This window comes from Carettochelys insculpta, chromosome 13 (genome assembly GCF_033958435.1).
Source record: "Carettochelys insculpta isolate YL-2023 chromosome 13, ASM3395843v1, whole genome shotgun sequence".
In the NCBI taxonomy this organism is placed as follows: Eukaryota; Metazoa; Chordata; order Testudines; family Carettochelyidae; genus Carettochelys; species Carettochelys insculpta.
The window spans coordinates 10,575,706-10,595,771 of NC_134149.1; the positions used below are offsets into that span (position 1 = coordinate 10,575,706).

Here is a 20,066-nt window from a genome sequence, read left to right on the forward strand (position 1 = left end):
TTTCCTCTGTTGACTTTAGGGGATAGGTAGAGGAGAATGTAACCACAGCATTAAAAAAAAAAAAAGACAGAGATCCCTCAAGGTTTGTGACCCCAAGTACAAATTTCCTGACTTCCCTTTTTCACAGCTTCCTTACTGCGTATTATGTTCTTCCCCACCCCTCCAGAAAATTCTGCCAGAGATTAACTGTCTAGTTATAGAAGCCAAACCACTCATTATTAGTATATTTTATTCATGACTCAGTATTTCACCAGTGACCCAAAGGCCAGAGGCCAACCCCCAGGTGTGGTTTTACTTTCCAGTTTTAACTCCATTGAAGTCAATGGAAGTATTTTCATTATTATTTGTGTTGTTTAATTGGGCCTTAAATGGTGACCTGTTCCACTGACAGGATAAGAGAAGAGCATGGTCAGTCATGCATATACCTATGTGGGATAGTTTAGCTTCCCACTCCTGAATGTAGAGTGATCAGAAAATGTGGCAGAGGGGTTCTGCAGAGCATTTCAACTTTTATTCCAGGGACAACCGTACACCATTGCACATGCACAGAATTCATGTCCTCCACAGATTTCTTTGCTTCCCCACAGAAAGTTGACTTTTTGGCCATGAAGCAAAGGAATGCTGCAAGAGTGGTCTTGCGCTACACCCCAGCAGTGGGGGTGCATTGTTTTGGTCCCTCAGAGAAGCCAGCATAGTGGTAAATCTCTGAGAGGGTGAGGCTGGGGAAGTCCTAGTCAGTGGCTCCTATTCTATGCCAGAATCATCTACTAGTCCTGGCTGGTCTGGGGAGGACGTGATTTCTTCTTTTGCAGTCAGTGCCTGTGGCTGGTTAAGACCACCTCCAGAAACCTATCTGGCTGCCACACCACCTCCATCTGCCCCATCACTTCTCAGATATGGTCGGAGGTGTCACTGTATGGGGAGCTGCTCCACCATTTGCCAAACTCCCGTGCATCCAGATCCCCCTCATACTCAGATTGCTTCCACCAAGTCTCAGTCCTGCACCCAGAGCCCCATCCCTCACTCACCCCACTTAACCTGAACCCACAGCACTACAAACCTGACTCTCTGCATCCAGGTCAGACCATACAGCCAGACAGCCCCCGAAATTCACCTCTCCACATCTGGACTTCACCCCTGCACTCAGACTGCTCCCTCCCCCCACACAAAAACCCACCACCACCAAGCCCTACCCCATATGCCCCTGGACCACCCTGACCAGCCCCCTGCACCCAGAACTCCCTACTTGTCCTCCAAACCCTAAGCCACATCCCAACTAGGTTCACTTTCAGTATCCAAAGCCCCCATGTATCCAGACGCCCCTCAACCCTACCAAGCCAGCATCCATACCCACACCCCACCAAAACAGCACCTGGAAATACCTCCCCCCACACACACATACTGAACCAAACCACCTCTGAACACAAACTGACATCTCTGAACCCAAACCACCTTCACCTAGACTCCATGCAGAGTACCATTCTGTCTGTACCCAGAATCTCCCACTAGCAACCCCCTATTCATCCAGATCTCACTTGCACATGGGCCCCCCTCTGAGCTGCCAGCACCCAGACTGTCCTTCACAGAATCCTGTCACCTTACACCTGGATCTTCTACACTTCTACACTTATCCCCTCCATAGTTGGATCCTGCTGGGCTGAGCCTGTCTTCCTACAGCTAATATGCATGGTGCAGAGGGGGGAAGCACCTTGGGGTATTTCTACGACAGTCCTGGCCATTTCATTACGCCCAAGTTAGGTGCAATTTCACTGCTGAGTCTCTGTCAATGGCCCACGCACTCCAATGCCATGCTGGAACTTCGGCTTTATTTATTAACATAAAATTAGCAGAATTTTGACTATTGGTGCAGAATTTTAATTTTTTTGGTGCGCCTTGCCCTCAGGAGTCAGCTTTTTGCTGCAAAATTCACACATCATTGGCTTCAAAATTTTCAGATTTCAGTTCTTCAGTAGAAGGCTTAATTTATTTGAAAACCCAGTTTTCCATTAAAAAAAAAATCTGGACCAAAATTTTTGACAAGCCCGTCTTGAGAGCTTATTGTGGACATATTTTTAGAGCAGTAGGTGCATTGCGCTGACCCAAACACATTGTCCATCAGAAAGATTAATGCCTCCATGCTGCTCTGGTCTGGAAGTCAGATAACTAACTTTGAGTTCCTTGAACACTGTAGAAAACCACCCCCAACCTTCCAAAAGTTTCAACAGAAGTATATGCTGCTACTGCTGCTACTCTTCATCTGTTCCTTCAATTTATCTTCTTTCTCTTTCTCCTCCTGTTTCTGCCTAGAGGGGCAGCTATGGAGAAAGGATAATTTTAGAGAGATATAGTCTATAACTAGGACCATAATGGTAAAAAATCAGAAAGAAATTACAAATTAAAGCAATATAACTGTCTAGTTCAGTCTGGTCTCCATTTTCTAATCATCTTAAATTATTTTAATGTACATTTTGAAACTCAAAATTAGCAGCAATGCCATGATGTCACCCTCTGAGCACTCATTGAATCCCATTACATTATTTCATTTTCATTCCAGTCTTTTGCAGTATGATCGCCCACTCGGACCACATGCAATATGGTTTGGGAACCTCCTACCTCCTTTATTTATAGTCATTTTAACGTGTAAAGTTCAGGAATCATTCTGGGTTTTAAAAAACCTTTTCTTATTGGTAAAAGCCCTGACATATAAGTTGCACAAAATAAGTCACTTTTAAAATGGTTTGTCTTTGACATCTCTTCAATTAATAATCAAAAGCTTGCCTCGTGCCTAAAACAAATCAAATGGAGCCATGAAGATGCGAAACAGAAATTGTTAACTCTGTAGTGAAGCTGATGGAAGCTCAATGAGATCATTTTGTTCAAAGATTAGAGGTGATGAGCACTGAAGTAATTGAAGAGGATGACTATGAGCACATCTGACTAGAGCTGTTAAATTCAGTAATGATCAAAAGTTAATTATCAAAGCGTCAAGAACTACTCTTCGTAGACCATTTGAGTCAATAGCTAAGCAACCCAGAAAAAAAAAGGTAATTTGGAGGAAGTATTTTCTTATAATGAAGTTGTATGAAAGATGTGCATTTCAAAGAAAGCTGCCTAAAACAAGAGAGCATACTTCCTGATCAGAGGAAATATAATTAGCTCTAATTGGCATACCTGCTCCACACACACAATATTTTCAAACAATATGTTTCTCCTTCAAAGCTTAATAAGTATAGATACTCAGTGTCACTTTGATTCACCTGTTCTGTAGCATCTGCCGCTGAGCGTGCTCCTGATATTGAAACAAGTATACTGGGAAAAAGAGTGAGCAATACATGTAAGAAAAATTAAAGCACAGGGCCAGATCCTGTAATACATACACAGATGGAATTGCTTGGCTGTGGCTAGACTAGTCCCCAGCTTTGAAGGGGGCATGGTAATTAGGATGTTGGACGATTACTAATGAAGTGCTGGGGTGCATATGCATCACTTCATTCGGCTAAATCTCCCCCGTGGCAACTTTGAAGTGTGAAACTTTGAAGTGCCAGCTTGCGTGCAGCCATGGTCAGCCACAGGTACTTCAAAATGCTCACATTACTCCCAAGTCCCTGTACTCCTCAAAGTAAAGAGGAGATTACTAATGAAAAGAGAGATTACTCCTCAAAGTAAAGGGACTTCAGAGTAGTGCGGGCACTTCAAAGTACCTGTGGCTGCATGCAAGCCGACACTTTGAAGTTTCACACTTGAAGATTTAGCGTAATGAAGTGCTACCGATGCACCACAGCACTTCATTAGCAATTTCCCGACACCCTAATTACCATGCCCCCTTCGAAGTTAGGGGCTAGTCTAGGTACAGCCCTTATGTCAAATTCTGCATGGTCAGTTCCCATTGAGTGGCAAATAGGTTCTGGTAATACAATTACTGGGTGCAGACTTTATTGGTGGTTTGGAAGGAGGGTGTGTTTGTGTGTGTGGGTGTGTATTTTGGTCCATTGAAAAGTTTTTTCTCCCAAACACTTTGAATTACTAAAGTGCCTTTCCCATGAACATAATCATCAATAATCTAGGAAATCTCTAGCTAAGAAAACAAAGGCACACCACCAGTCTTCACAGCCATGCAGAATAATATGTAGTCAAATTCCCATTGTACACATCACCACCACATTTTCCCTCCAATGCAAACAGCTGCAATCCACATGTTCAATTACTCAAAATTGACTACACAGTTTAGACTCTGATCTTTAATATTCAGTGATTTCAACATTCCCCAATTCTCTTTCAATTTCTGGAATAGCTTTATCATCTTCATACAAACAATTTAATGCATTTCCTCCTTTTGCTCATTTGCTGCAGATTACTTTAACCTTGTAAGTCTTTGTATTAACACATATTCCCTTCATTTTCAAAACACTTCCAGTTAGTTCTGTTGCTCTTATCTGTATATCTGCAATCAAGATTGTTTGTGATAATTTTGAAGAATTTGATGGCAGTAGCAGCTATGTCTACACTAGCCCCCTCCTTTCAGAAGGGGTATGGTAATGAAGAGGTTTCGGAAGATACTAACGAGGTGTTGTCATGAATATCCAGCGCCTCATTAGCATAATGGCAGCTGCGCATGATTCGAAAGTGCCGCGTTTAGAATGCACACCACCTATGTTGGCGGGGGCCTTTTGAAATTACCTTCCAGACTTTGAAAGCCTCTTTTTCCTATTTGGTTTTAGGAAGAAGGGTCTTCAAAAGTCCAGGGGGTCCTTTCAAAAGACCCCCACATACACGGGTGGCATGCGTTCCAAAAGCGGCATTTTCAAGTTGCTCACAGCCGCCATTATATTCATGGCAGCACCTCATTAGCATCTTCTGAGCTCCCTCATTACCATGCTCCTTCTGAAAAGAGGGGGCTAGTGTAGACGTAGCCAACTTGTATCTGAGATTTAGTTTGGAGCTACCCAGTACTAAATTCTGTAGAGTTGTATCCCAGTGATAAGTTTGCTAGTGTGATCATTGTTAGACTGCAGTCAAAAGGTAGACTTCTGCCATGATACAAGACAATTTGTCACCTTTCCAACACTTTTAGTACCTCAGCAAGAGAGGACAGAAATTTGAAATGTAGCAATCCCTTGAAAATCCATTTAATAGGCTGAATTGTAAGATTTTAAATAAAGAGTAAATGCAGACACACTTTTATTCATTCTTTTCCTAAACAGTTTTCATTTAGTCACAAACATGCATGCACCAGATAAACTGAGTGAGATTTGGAGGGTGTCTCTGGAACGAGGCAGGACCAACATCATACGAGGGTTACTGGGGAACTTGAATTAAGCACTTATTTCAAACTCTGTTGCAGTGTAGCCTGCACCAGGTGGAAAATAAGATTCCTTGGAATAAATACGCAATTTGCATAATGCAACTTGCATAACTTGTTTCAGACTAGTGCTACAGTGTAGCCCTAGCCACACAAAATAGTGTCAAGTGTCGGAGGGGTAGCCGTGTTACAAAATAGTGCTATTTTAAAATAGCCACTGTGGCCATTTCTGCACGTGCCACTTGTTCCGAAAGCAGCATGCTATTGAACGGCCCGGAAAATGCTAATGAGGGACAGATGTAAATTTCTAGCAGCTCATTAGCATATGGTCACTTGATTCAAAGTCCGGAAGAATCTCTCCTGGACTCCAAAACAGCATGTAGAAGAGTGGCCCCCGGGGGTTCTCGCAGAAAGATGGGGCTTCCGGATGGAGGATTTCCTTCCAGGAAATCCCCTGGGGTCCACGTTTCTACATGCTATTTTGGAGTCTGGCAGAGCTTCTTCCAGACTCCCAATCATGTGACCATATGCTAATGAGGTGCCAGAAGTTTACACCTGCGCCTCATTAGCATTTTCCGGGACATTCAATAGCATGCCACTTTCGGAACACATGGCATGTGTAGGAATGGCCTATGTGTCTGGACATGCTACTTTGGTGCTATTTCAAAATGCATTCTTGTGTGTAGCTGTGCTATTTTGAAATAAGCTAATTCTGAATAGCTATTCTTGAATGGTTTATTTTGAAATAACCCTGCTTTGTAAACGTAGTCTCACAGAGCAAGCTTACTATTCTTTTCATCTGGTTAGTTTGATGAATATTCATTTAGTACCTTATGGTCTTATTTGTTTATGTTGATTTCACTATATAAATATAAAATGAATTCTTCTCCCAAGCTCTACCTACCCTGATTAATTATGTAAAATGCAATCTAAGACAAAAAGAGCAATATTAAACCATCAAACTTTTCTCTGCAGAAATGGAGACAATCCATAAAACTAACATTTCCCCATCTCACAAACATTAGTTCCTTCTCTCAAAATGAAAAATTGATTGTTTGGGATGTCAGTGGATTTAAATGTGGATCTTCCTACTCCTGGGAGAGGAGGGGGATTGCAGAACTTCTGGTCCCACTGAAGATGCCTTTGAACAGCCCGTTGTTGGAAGCTTTGTAGCCCAATTTTGCAATAGCAGGGGGTTCACTGAGTTGAGGCCAGTGTAGACAAAAGATCCAATACTTTTGGGCTTATCAGAACATTCCGAACATCACCCTCACTAGGACTTTGTACCAAGAAATGAATTTCTCCTTGTTCCTGTCGGAAGCAGAAGTTCGGATATGTCGCACAACCCTCTCAATATTTATGCACATCACCATTTTTCTGGCTTTTGTTTTCCCCTGAAATATCCTAAAATGCGAATAAGCATGAAAGCTGTCTATAATATAACAGGTTAATGAATCAGTCACCTTTTATTCTGCATTTCAGTGCTACAGCACACGTAATCTAACATTTTGCCTCCTTTCCACATATAGAGCTTAGTCCTGGAAATACTAAAAAGAATACTCTGAAATGATTTGACAGCACAACTTTTGTCTTAATATTTCAATCTTCTCTGTATCACAATGTTATTTATGTAGTGTATGAAATTCTGAGGGAATAAAAATTTTGTTCCAATTACATAATTATGCCATAAAAGCATTAAAAAAAAATCACCGCTAACATCTCCCACAGCTTAAACACTTTGATAGACTGTAGCCATTCTGCCATCAGTGCCCCCAGCTGTGTTGCTTAGCAACATTTTAATTCAAGAAGAATCGAAGGAGATGAAATCCCCGTGGAGAGGGAAACAGAAATAAGAGGGCCGTTGACAGATGATCTGAGTTGTTTCTTCTAATATACTGTGAAGATCACTGGCTCTTTTCATGAATGATAAATGGACTGTACACTGATCAATGGGTTCAGCAATAAACTGGAACCAGGCTCCATGTCTGAGGTGGTACAGGCCGAGAGTCCCAGAGATTTACTCATTTAGATGATTTGGAGTGTGTTTTCTCAAAGGTTTCACAAGAGGAAATTGATCTGAACATTTGGTCATCCATTGCCCTTTTCTGTTGTGGGCTAATAAAAATTGTTTTGGAAATAGAATCTGTTCTTGCATTTATTTTTTTCCTGTTGCTGCTCATGTTCTAGGTGTAGGTAGTAACCTTATGACAAACACAGCCAGATCTCAAACCAAGAAAGAAAGTAATCATTCTGAACGAATAATTCCTGTATGCTTACAGCTATTAAAAAGTAAAGCATACTGATAGCTCAAACTCTGGGAGGAAGGTTTTAAGAGCTATAATTGTGGGAAAAGAGTCTAACAATGCCTATTTTTATTCTATTGTCTTCCTAACTATGATAGTCTGCTTTGGTTTGCTTATTCCATTTCTGAACATCATTCTGTTTTAATGTTATTTTTGTTCCGGGAAAGACTGTGCTTAATGATGTCTCTTAACTGTGTCTTTTCTCCTCCCCCCTTCTATTTATAGGCTGCCGAAAAGACAAAACCTAGAAACATTCCTGTAAAGTAAGTTATTTTTATATCCATTGGAAAATTCAACTTTAATGAACTTCATGCAAACAACCACAACAAAAAGCCCACAATAGGGCCATAAAATAGACATTGGAACGCTAGTTAATCCATAATCAGAGCCGTAAAAACATCCCCTGCTCATCAAGGACAGATTTTGATTTTTCATGTGTCCCTCGTGAATGCATGTCCTGAGTTGTGTCCAGTTTACATAAATTAATATGTGCTGTCTATGAAAAGCTGCCAAAAAATATCATAATCATGTTCAGGACCCAGTATTCCTAGCCTGGGGAGGTTGCACGTGCTGAAAAGATTATGTTTTTTAATTGCAATCCTTTGGAAGATCTGACAGAAGGGGAAATAATTGTGTGTGCGCCAAATGATTTCTAGACACTTGGGAATATTTTGCACCAATGTATAAGAGCTTTGCCATCCTGTTGAATAAGAACAGCCACCTACACACATACACACGTATGTTTCTGTTCTTTGTGCTGAGGAAGGATGAGCAAGCTACCAAGCACCAATTTCCAGGGCATTTTATGAGAAGTTCTTAAATCTTAGGGCTCTAGAAGCCACTCTCTGCAGTATAACATTGAATTAAGGAAGTTGCTATATAGATGTCCTGTTACTTTCAGGAGAGATGTTTTCAGTTAAGGGTAATAGCAATCAGCAGCTACTTTTTCTGCTTAAACACCATATACTCTTGTTTTAATGTTCTATTAAGTACCAATAAAACACATACTCCCAGCTTTGGTGAATGATCAATCTGCCATTTAACTAAGTCCCCAGGAGCTACATCTTCCTATTATAGCCACCATTTTCATTGTACTTTGCTGGATCGTGATGGCCTTTAGAAGTGATTTTCCTTGCAGAGGTTTTTCTCCTAGAGAGAAACAGTGGGAGGGCTCACAATGGCTGTGTTTTGGCAGGCACAACAAAAAGACGACAGGCCTTGCTCTCTATTGCCTCAGATAGTCATTTACACCAGGGTGAAATAAGTGTAAAATGCTTGTCACAACAACCCAGCAAGGTGCAAAGCAGTTGTAAATCAGAGTCTTTATGTTTCATTTAATCTGAGGAGAATTCAAAACTGAAACCAAGGGGGCTATCAAAGCTTAAGAAACTTATAAAGAGACAGGGGCCATTCATTTCTAGGTAACTAGTTCAAATCCAATCCAAACTGATGGTGGTGGTGTGAAGTGAATTAGCTGCACTTCAGCTCATCAGCTTCTGGGGGAGAAAAGGTAGCTCCAAACTAATACTTTTCATTCATTAATGTTTAAAACTCTTTGTTAGTGTAAGCTGGGACCACTTTAGGACAGTCAGGAGTTTGTTGCACCTGTTTATGGCAGACCCCCACCCTCAAGCAATTTGCACGTGATAGCGATGAACAGTTATGTCGTCTAAAATGTTTGTTTCTGCATTTCAAGTTAAATCACTGGGACCTGAAATATGTAGTGACATTTTGGGATGGAAGAAGGCCATATGGCCAGCCTCGCTTTCTTCACCTCCACATGTATATTTCACCCTGTCATGTTTTCCCCAACTGCTTGTTTTAACTTGACTTTGAATGTGTTAATGATTGCAGCTTCAGTTAGTACCCTAGGGAGTCCATTATACATATTAATTACATTCTTCATAAAGAAGAGCTAAAATATATGCCTAATATTTTTCAGTGAAATGTACGCACTTAATATACCTGGATGGTTTTACCCTGGAACATTGCCTCTGAGGGCAAGAGTAAAATGGTATCTTTAAGATAACTGTAATAGAAGTAGATTGTATTTGTATAAGCATAGAGACCATATTCAGCACCGCAGACTCATGCCTCGTTTTTAATGCCATCCGTGATGTAGCTCTTTCAAATGTCAAAGTGAATTTCACTTGAATTTTTATGTTCTTCAGCTTCACAAAATAAAGTTAGTAGCTTCCAGTGTCAGATTCCTTGTACCATATGTGACTTATCGCATACATTTTTAAAAACACATTTCTGTTATTAAGACATATGTGATAGTACACGTCTGCAAATGTGAAATGCTTTTGGCTAAAAGCCATGCACTAATAAGTTGAGTTAAATCTAACTGCAGTTGACATCTGTTACAATATATATGTTTATAAATATTCTCAGTGGTCAACCACATAAAAATTAAAAAGAAATCCTTGCTTTTATATTTTGCTGACATAATTGCTGTCTTTCAAATCCAGACTTCGAATTCTCTCAGCTTTAAGGATTACAGTTTAAGTCAATGTCTGCAAATAAAGCCATGTACCTGTAATATTTTGCATGTTTGTAAGGGTTCCGTGACTAAGATTTGTAAGGAAATGATCTGCCTGGTTCATCATTTAGATGTGTTAATGTTCCAGATTTTTACTAAATAACATATTCACAATTGATACAGTTCAAAATCGTGTATTACAGGGTTTGGCTCATTGAAGATGGCTGCCATTTATGCTGTAAAATCTCTTTCATTGTCTTGCTCTTTTTGAGAAGAGGAGCAACGAACCTTCTGAAGTTTTATAGGCACATCAAGTCTCTTGTTTGTGCTTGTCTAGAGGGGTATTTAGACATACTGGAGTGAGCTCCTTTAGTAGCTAAGTATATGCAGGTGGCGTTCCGATTCATGCCTTTAGAAGATGTGCTCTCTTTTGGACAGCTACAAAAGCTTTCTGTCAGCCGTACGGCACACAGCAAGGAGATCTGTGAAAACACAGCAGACTAAGGGGATCTCTTTATGTATTTGTAGTATCATCCAGTGCAAAGTTGCTAGGAATAAGCATACTGAGCTATACAAAAAATAGACATAATGCGTACAGAATTGATTGTTCAGTGGCAATAATACAGCTATAATTAACGAAAAAAACAAAACACTATAAATAACACAGCTGTCTGGGTCAGGTACCCAGAAGGCTCCCATTCCTGTAATATGCTAGCACCTCACCATTTTTAACCTGGCTATTTTCGTAACGCCCCTGCAAAGTAAAGTAGGATAGTTGTCCAGTTGGGAGCTAGGGTCATCCCACGTGTTCTGGCTTAAAGAGGGCATTTATGGCAAAAAAAAGATTTAAACTCCTATCTCTCAAGTCCCATACTCATGCCCCGCCCACTGGATCACGTTTCTGCTCTATATCACCTTTCTTTTAAGAATCTCAAAGTACTTTACAAACATCCGTTAATTAAACCGCATCCCATCCCTGTGAGATATTTAAGTATTAAGGGAAAAATGAAGCCCTTAGAGTTTAAATGTCTTGACTAAGTAGACTTCCAAGTAGTAGACTTCCAATTATAAAGAGGATGTTGTACCAGAAGGAATCTAATTCAGGACATAGCTGAAGCTACTAAACTTCTGGCTCATGTGCTGTGCTAGTGCGGAGGATCGTAGAGAATTAAATTGCATTGTTTTTTTCTGACACCCAGCCCTTCCTGCCTAATGACTGAGATGAGGATTCCACTGAGAGCTTGTGGCTGGGATAATGCAAAAACTGAGGGTCTGTATATGCCTTAGTGAGGAAATGCCAGATCCTGGAAGAATCATGTTCATTTTGCCTCAGATCTAGTCACCAAGCATAAGGGAAATTCCATTGTCCAACAGAAATGAGGGAGACTCTGCAGCAGCCAAACTGATACAATCCCCTGAGATCCCAGCCATGCCAGGGCTATGCATGTAGAGGCCTCTGTCTCTTTTCTGTGTAGATTGGCTACAATGCCAGTGACTCTCTAGTCAAAATCCAAACCAGATCTCCTATATGCAGAAGACTCCATAGGCCAGATAATACAGACCCAGGTCTAATCTCTGAGGGGCTAGAGAAGCAAGGATGTTCATTAGGATGTTCATTGTTCTTGTAGGGCAACCCTGTCTTCACCTGCTCTGTCCCCACAGTATTAGGAAGCAGGGAACAGTACGAAGAAGACGACCCTGTGTACGTACCCTCTTTTACATCAGAGAGTTAGTTTTGCATGTGCAGTGTCCCTGCTACCCATGGATTGACTACAACCTGACCCCAGAATTTGGATCTTGGTGAATAAATTTCTGGGAAAATCTAGGCAGGTAAAGGAGTTGCCTGGCTAAAACCCACTATTACCCCTGGCTTCTGAGTGGAATATTTAAGAGGCAGATTACGTTTCAGAAATGAAAAAAAAAATGCTTGCAGTGGAAATCCATGTATTATCTTAATTTCTGGCTAGTGGTGAGAGCATTTGACAAGGAAACTTGCCCCAGGTATGCTGCATTTGGCTTTGATTTCCTTCTGTGTCCTATGGTTTATTTTTTAATCCAGTCAAGTCAGACAAATAGCAATGACTCAGGGGGCAACAGCAACAGTGGCCCCATGTAAACACTGAGGGATTATTGCACAAAGTTATTATTTTTTATTTAAGAAAAAGAAGGAAAAGACTGTTCAAAATAAAATGGTCTCCTGTTTACTGGCAATAGACTGGGAAATTGGTCATGTTCTATAGTTACACTGTATCTAATGGAACATGTGCCTTAAAATCATCACTGAGACTGTTACAATCAGTCCTTTTTGAAAAGGGAAAAAAAAAAGAAAAAAATCTGAGCTCTCCCATGACTTGAAAGTGCTGAGCAATTTGCCTGGCACCACCTATTTAATCTCTTCAGTTCCAAAAGCTTCCCTGATGTTAGACTCTACTCCTGGCTACCCACAAAATGAGTTAGCACCAATTAAATCAGTGCTAGAAATCCATCCACAATGCCACAATCCCTGAAGTGTCTGTCCACATTCATTACTCACAGAAACCCATTCATATTTATGTTTTAATACCTTGGGTCTATCATGCAAAAGTGCTCAAATCCCCAGTAAAAATCCAGACAAAATACACTCACTAGCAATTAAAGGAAGAGATCCTTAGGCCCTGACTCTCTAATTCAGTCAACTTAGACACCTGCATCTGTGAAGATTCCTGTCACTGGGACCAGGCTGCAGGATCATGGCGTTAATCTTATATATTCCAGCTGCATTAACGTGTTAATCAGTTTAATAAACTGTAGTGTAATATCAAAGAAAATGAAAATCAGTTTAAATATACCTGATGTAAGTGTAAAAGGCTCTGACACTGCAAGCTGCTCAAAGTGTTTGTACAGTCCTTAGCTCTGTAAGAACATGAGAATGGCCGTACTGGGTCAAACCAAGGTCCTTCTAGCCCTGTATCCTTTCTTCTGATCTGGGGGTCTAGTCGGTGACTTAAGATTCTAATACACCATAGTAGCGGAAATCTCTCTCTACTCCCCTGCATGCTCGGCACCTGGCCAGTGCTGAACTAGAGAATTTGCTGGACCACAGGAGGTCAATATTGTCAAGCAGCATTACCAACATTTCCAACTGCTTACTGGGCTCTTAGGAGACATTTGGTGTAAATTAGAGCTAAATGAAAGCATGTAACACTGAAAGCCAGGACTGGTGGCTGCAAACAAACTTAATGGGACCACAGGAAATTTGACCACACCTACAATAAATGGACATCCAGCTAACTAAAATCATGCAGGATCACGGATGTTGCCGGACCAGAGAACACCAAACTAGAGAGGGTCAGCCTGTACTAATACATGGATGAATCCCTGTGCCCTCACAAAGATCATTGCAGGACTGGGTCCTAACTCAGTGCGTCATGAAAACGAATATATGTGCATTCTGCTGTTGGTTTCCTGTGCTTTGAGTAGCAGGGGCAATGGTTTTCACCAGCAAAGTGTGAACTGCAAAAATAGCGCAAAGGCTTATGCTACTCTTGCCCGTTAAAGGTTAGTGTTGGGAATGGATTATAAAACATCACTTTTAAATGGTTTGCAAAGAAACACACATATTAAATCCTTTTTGATTATATCGCGCTAAACCTTAAATACTGATTTTTATGTAAATTTTGACTCTTGCAAATCTCCTACAAGTCAGCTATCCCCAGGTGGTTTTATTTGAGTTTGATGCTTCCCTTAGATCTTTTTTCTTTTCCTTCTTGAGATACCGTTGTGCTGTAGTCCAAAAGTCATCATGGCTGCTGAAAGATGTAGTACTTTACGCATAAAATAATAATTCTATTTAATCTTTTGCCTTTATTTCCAGAATTTGTTCCTCTGCCACATCTTGTTAGATGTATTTTTATCAGTCCAGAGGCTAACCACAGCAGGGCTATTTTTATTTCTGGGGAAATGATGCATGGTAACTGCCAGCAGGGCCCAAAACAGTAAATCGTCCAGTTCCCTCCACAGAAGGTATTAAAGGTCTGTTGCCTGTGGTAATAAGTTATAATTTCGTTGACTACAAGTTTGCTTGGACTTAAAACTGTATGAATGAATCCCATTGGCTAGGAACTGAAAATATGAAGTAGTTTGTGCTTTATCAAGATATTTAGCTACTTCACAACAGATACCTAGAGAGAGCACACATTTTTCAAATAATTGTAGTACCTTTTTATAATGAAATGATTCCACCTTGATTGTATCATTTATAGTGTGGTTAAATTAGTGCACATCCAGTGTGGAGTACAGATCCTGCTTCCAAGACAATGAGATGAGCAGACTCAGACAGTTTGTTCATCTCCTCTCTTTCTAATCACACCTGTTGGTCCCGTTAGTTGCAAAAAGCTCTGCCGCTCCCTAGCTGGTGAAGTTAATCGGCCAGAGTCAGTGGCCCAAGTTCTAATGTCCTTACTCCCAGAAATAGTTTCATTGATCACATTGTGACTACTTTACTGTACCAGACAAGAGGGGTTTGGCCCAGAAATTTGATAACAAATGAGAAATCAGTCTCGTATGTGAACTTTCCCAGTGGGGCGTTATTGATGGATAACGGGGAGAGAAAGGAAAAGAAACAGATTTCACAGGGAATGATGGGTACATAGATTCACAGCTGACGTTAATTCTGAGGATTTGGGCCTCTGATCAAGACTATTTTTAAATAACTGTGCATTTTGAGTGTTGCAGTAAATAACAGGTGCTTTGTAACTACCTGTGAATCTTTTTTAAACTAATGCTTTGTGTTGGTATTCATTGAAGATACTAAAACAAAACAATAATGGCCAATATATTTGAAGAGAGGGACAGATTCTCAGCTTGCGTAAATTGTAAAGCTCCAATGGCTTCACTTGAGCAATGCTGATTAACACTGGATAAGATCTGGTTGTTATAGTTCACACTCCTTTCTTCTGTTCTCTGCTAGACAATTTTTTCTCCCTTCAAAACATGGCAAGTTAAGGAACTGGGGCTAAATCCTTCTGATTGTTGGTCTTGGAAATACAGGCTGAACGTGTCCAGCATTCTCTGCTCTGTCAATGTCCGTGGTCCTGCATGATTTTAGTTAGCTGGATGTCCACTTACCATGGGTTTGGTCAAGTTTCCCCATACATTTTGTTTACAGCCACCAGTCCTGGCTCTCAGTGTTCTGTTATTTAGCTCTTCTTTACTCCTAAATGTCTTCTAAGAGACCAGTAAGCAATATAAGTATTGGTAATGCCACTAGACAATACTGACCTCCCATGGTTAAACAAAATTTTTGTTTCGGCACCTGTCCGGTCACAAGGGTGCCAGACTAGAGAGGTTAAACCTGCAGCGCCATTGTACTCACATGGGCATATGCAATTGTATGTATTATGATTTGTATATTTTCAGATGAAGGTCCAAACACTGAAGAGAAATAGAAAAGGAACACCAGGTGCAGGACTTTGAAACTGTCCAGTCCTGTTGCTTACTTAATGCAATTCCATTGATTTCTGAGGAATAACTCCTTATTTACACCAGTGCAAAAGCATGGAGAATTGAGGCTCATGACTTTTGCCGGTTTGTGTGCATACGGCTGTTTTCCCCTCTCTGAAATCCGCTGAAGTGGTTCAGACTGAAAATGGCTTTCACTGCTCTTGTGTTGTATACATTCAAGAGCCAGGAGCTGTCATGCAGCAACAAAGCCTGGTACTTTGTCAGTCATTTAAGTGAATTAAAAGAAAAAAACAGTCCATTACATGCACCTATTTCTGACTATAAAGAAAAAAAAACACCTTTTGATTCTCAGTGAGAGAGGGAGGGGAACAAAAATTCCCAATCATTTCGGATCGATGAATACAAAAGAAAGGCAAAAACTAGATAACATTTCAGGAAATAACACCGCTACAAGGTTAATTTTGCCTAGTACAACATTTCCTAGTATTGCATTGCCTCATATACTCCCTCAGGGATTGCTCCTGCGCTTGCAATAATCGAGGCTGATTTTATTGGAAAATCACCTCTGGATGAGAGACATACTCTAGAGGAAACTTTGTATGGGTACAAATAGGTTTTTGGTGCCAGTGACATGTTACCCACGCCAGCACTGTTAAAGTTCCCAATCTGTCTGTGCATTCAAGCAGCAAATTCATTAGCAACCCTTCTGGCAGGATAGAAAAATAGACTTATTAGAGAAATTTACTTTGAATTGTTTGCAGGACTTGTTGCATACAAGTTCCGTAGTCGAATTGTTTCTCTCCTTGTAAGAACATTGTGTAGTTTTATTAATGGAGGCAGGGAGGCTGTAAATGTTACTGTAAGCGTGGTTTGTGTAAAACACTTTTACATAATACTATATGCTAACAAAGATCAGAGTTGAAAGGAGGGATTAGCATATTGGAAGTGGGGATTCTTTTGATGTCTGTGTTGATTTTTATTTTCTGTTGCCTGTCAAGGTCTCATTGAGTCATGTATATCTTGCATTACAGATGGAATGTTTATTCAAGTATTGGCTCATCCTTCAGCCCCTGCCAGCTTGCTGGCTTTTTAATTAGAGAACTGGGCTCTGTCTTGACAGCGTTGTGTACTAACTAAGGGACCTAAGTTCAGAATATGTACACTGGCTTCCAGGCCCTGTCAAATGAAAACTGAACATATTGTAAACAGAGCACATTTAGCCTCCAGCTGGGAGAAGGGACACATGGAGAGCCCATGATTGGGGCCCTTTGCTGACCTTGGGATGTCTTTGACTGTGTAGGGACTCAAGGAAAGTTGGAAAAAGGCTGATTCAGACAGACAGGTGAGTGTGGAAGAAAATCAAGGGGATTGTGTCTCAGCAAAAGGAGGGGGGAAAAAACTCCATAAAGAGATCAGTGAGAATTCTTATGCTCTCAAGGCCATTGCCAAGTCCTTACAATCAAGCTCCCCTGGCAACACACTGACAGAAGCATGAGCAGGAACTTTCCACTGCAACTTTCATGCTAAATTTCTGCATATGCATCAAAGTTGGATATGAATTTATAAAAATAAAATTAATTTAAGCCATCAGAACCAAGATGGGTAAAATTTAGGCCTGCAAAGGATAATTCACCCACTCTGTCTGCTAATTCCTGTTGCTGTGATTGTTGTTATTTTACTGTGAGAAGTGGAGCCTGTCCCCGGTATCAATCATAGTAAGCTGTATAGACACAGAAATAAGTGGCATATGGCTTAGCACTTGTGGGTCTAGCAATCAAGTAGCAACCTTCTGCGGTGCAACTGTAGTTCAGTTCCCAATGGGTGTCACTTTGATGACTACATATATTGAGTTCTTTGTGTCATTCCAAGGGAGCAGAATCTCCTGCAACTTGGGTTGAGTGTCCTCTCACTTCATTTCAATTTTCTATAACCAGTGTCGTCATATGTAACAGTTTCTTCACAATGGAACTTCTTGTCGAATCAGATTTGTCTTTCATGCGAAGGAGCACTGTGAAACTCCTCTGAAATACTGATTCCTGGAAAAATTCTTACCCTAGCAAAAATGGAGAAGTTTTTATTGTAAGGAAGCATATGTCCCAGAGCCCAAGGCAAATCACTGCCAATGACTCAGAGAAAGATTGTTCGGAGAAGCTATTAGCATTCTTTACAGGACATACGCTGCTACTTGCTGAAATCGTTGCTGTGTTATGTGCTAACTATAAAATATTTGTGCATTCACAGTTGAAACTGAAACTCCAGGTTGAAATTTAGATCCAAATTCTTGGTCAGTAGAGTGACATCACAAGAGAACGTGACTTGAGGTTTTAATTTACCCCTTGGGTCTCAGTATCACAGCATATTAAATATTATTGTGTGCCAGTAGCAAAGCAGAAATGTGGTGAGATAAAGAGAAAGCCCACAGGCTTTGTTCATTACTCCTTACTCCCATTTTACACCATGTAACTTGACTGATACCTTGTCTCAGCTGCTTTGTCTTCCTCTGTTGTTCCCTCTCACAGCTGCTGTGATGGCTTGTGCCCATTCTCTTCCCCCAAATAGCTGCTTTCCCTGCTCTATGACTCATTCGTGTCTCATGCAGCCTCCTGGTACAATCCCTATTGGCTGCCTGCCTGTCTCTCTCTCTCTCTCAGCAGTCAGCCCGTTCCTATTTAACCCCCATCCCGCTAAGAGAGACCTGCAGAGGGAATGGCTGGGACCAGTGGCATGAGAACATTTTTAAGAGTGGAGGTGTTGACACCCCCCTTGCCATACTCCTGTTTTCTGCCACCTTCCCCAAGCTGAGGCCTGGAGGAAAGCTGTGGCATGCAGGGCCAGCAGTGGGGACCCAAGGCACAGGACTGGCAGCAGAGCCCCTCCCAGCGTGTGGGTCTGAAGCAGAGCCCCACCCCAGTTCACAGGGTCAGCAGCAGAGTCCCAGGCACATGGGGCAGCAGCCAATACCTCATGGCAGAACCAGCAGCAGAATGCCCAGCTGCTGGGTCACCGGGCACAGGGCTGACAGCAGAGTCCCCCCCACATGTGGGGAGACAACTGGGATCTTAGGTGCTAGGCCAGGAGCCATGGGGTGCTGCAGCATCCCCCACTCTTCTAGTTCCTGAGCCTATGGCTGGGACCCACGGGTAAGAGAAAAGCAGCATCCTGAATCTATGGGAGGATTTGGTGGCCACTCAGCTGCTAGGAGCACAGCTGATCAGCATAGAAACCTGCCCCCTGCCCTTCCACAGATTCCTAGAGTGAAGGCCACTTACTAGAGCAGATTTTGAAAACTCGACTGGGCCAGCTACACCATCAGGTTGGTGTCCTGGAGGGGAGGTGGGAGATATTCAAGTCCCTTTTATGTAATGCCAGAGGTAAACTGGGAGGAGAAGGACACTTGAGAGTGGGTAACGGACACTGTGCCTGGGTTTACTCAGGATGTGAGGGAAGATGCAGAGGGAGCAAGTGAGAAGAGCTCCGTTCAGGTACCTGCCCTGGAAATCGCAGAGAGCAAGAAAATCGCCAGACGTTATCAGGGATGACATTGCACAGGATGCAGCAGGAAAGGGAGGGATCTGATGGGAGAGCACTAGGATTGGAAGAGGAGCCCCAATGAGCGTGGCGATAAATCATCAAGACAGGAAATCGAACCCAAATATGTTAATGACCACACCACACAAATTGCTGTTTGAGCTAATGGACAAAGTGCACTTAGCGTTGTTCACGTTGTCTTATTGCCTAGACAAGCCACATCATCCTGTTGGACTCTTCTTAGCATAGATATCAGGTGGCATTTCTGTTTTTCACATTTGCTGAAAGAACCCCTACCCTTATAGCTGATACTCAGTGCAGTCTACGGCTACATCTACACATGAAGCCAACATCGAAATAGCTTATTTCAATGTAGCAACATCAAAATAGGCTATTTCGATGAATAACGTCTACACGTCCTCCAGGGCTGGCAACGTCGATGTTCAACTTCGACGTTGCGCGGCACCACATCGAAATAGGCGCTGCGAGGGAACGTCTACACGCCAAAGTAGCACACATTGAAATAAGGGTGCCAGGCACAGCTGCAGACAGGGTCACAGGGCGGACTCAACAGCAAGCCGCTCCCTTAAAGGGCCCCTCCCAGACACAGTTGCACTAAACAACACAAGATACACAGAGCCGACAACTGGTTGCAGACCCTGTGCCTGCAGCATGGATCCCCAGCTGCCGCAGCAGCAGCCAGAAGCCCTGGGCTAAGGGCTGCTGACCACGGCGACCATAGAGCCCCGCAGGGGCTGGAGAGAGAGCATCTCTCAACCCCTCAGCTGATGGCTGCCATGGCGGACCCTGCTATTTCGAAGTTGCGGGACGCGCAACGACTACACGTGCCCTACTTCGACATTGAACGTCGAAGTAGGGCGCTATTCCTATCCCCTCATGGGGTTAGCGACTTCGACGTCTCGCCGCCTAATGTCAAAGTTAACTTCGAAAGAGCGCCTGGCGCGTGTAGCCGTGACGGGCGCTATTTCGAAGTTAGTGCCGCTACTTCGAA

The 20,066-nt window shown here is 42.0% G+C and overlaps 1 protein-coding gene across 4 annotated transcripts in view; it reads left to right on the forward strand.

The window, feature by feature from the left end:
* Positions 1–20,066, forward strand: part of AFF2 (ALF transcription elongation factor 2) — a 474,637-nt gene that overhangs the window by 365,851 nt on the left and 88,720 nt on the right. For all 4 annotated transcript variants that reach the window (XR_012647252.1, XR_012647253.1, XM_075007493.1 and 1 more), the window contains exon 9: positions 7,828–7,865. Coding sequence is in view for 2 of the 4 variants with exons in the window: in XM_075007493.1 (XP_074863594.1) it covers positions 7,828–7,865 (38 nt within the window). In the remaining 2 variants the exon portion in view is untranslated. The remainder of the gene's footprint in view (positions 1–7,827; positions 7,866–20,066) is intronic.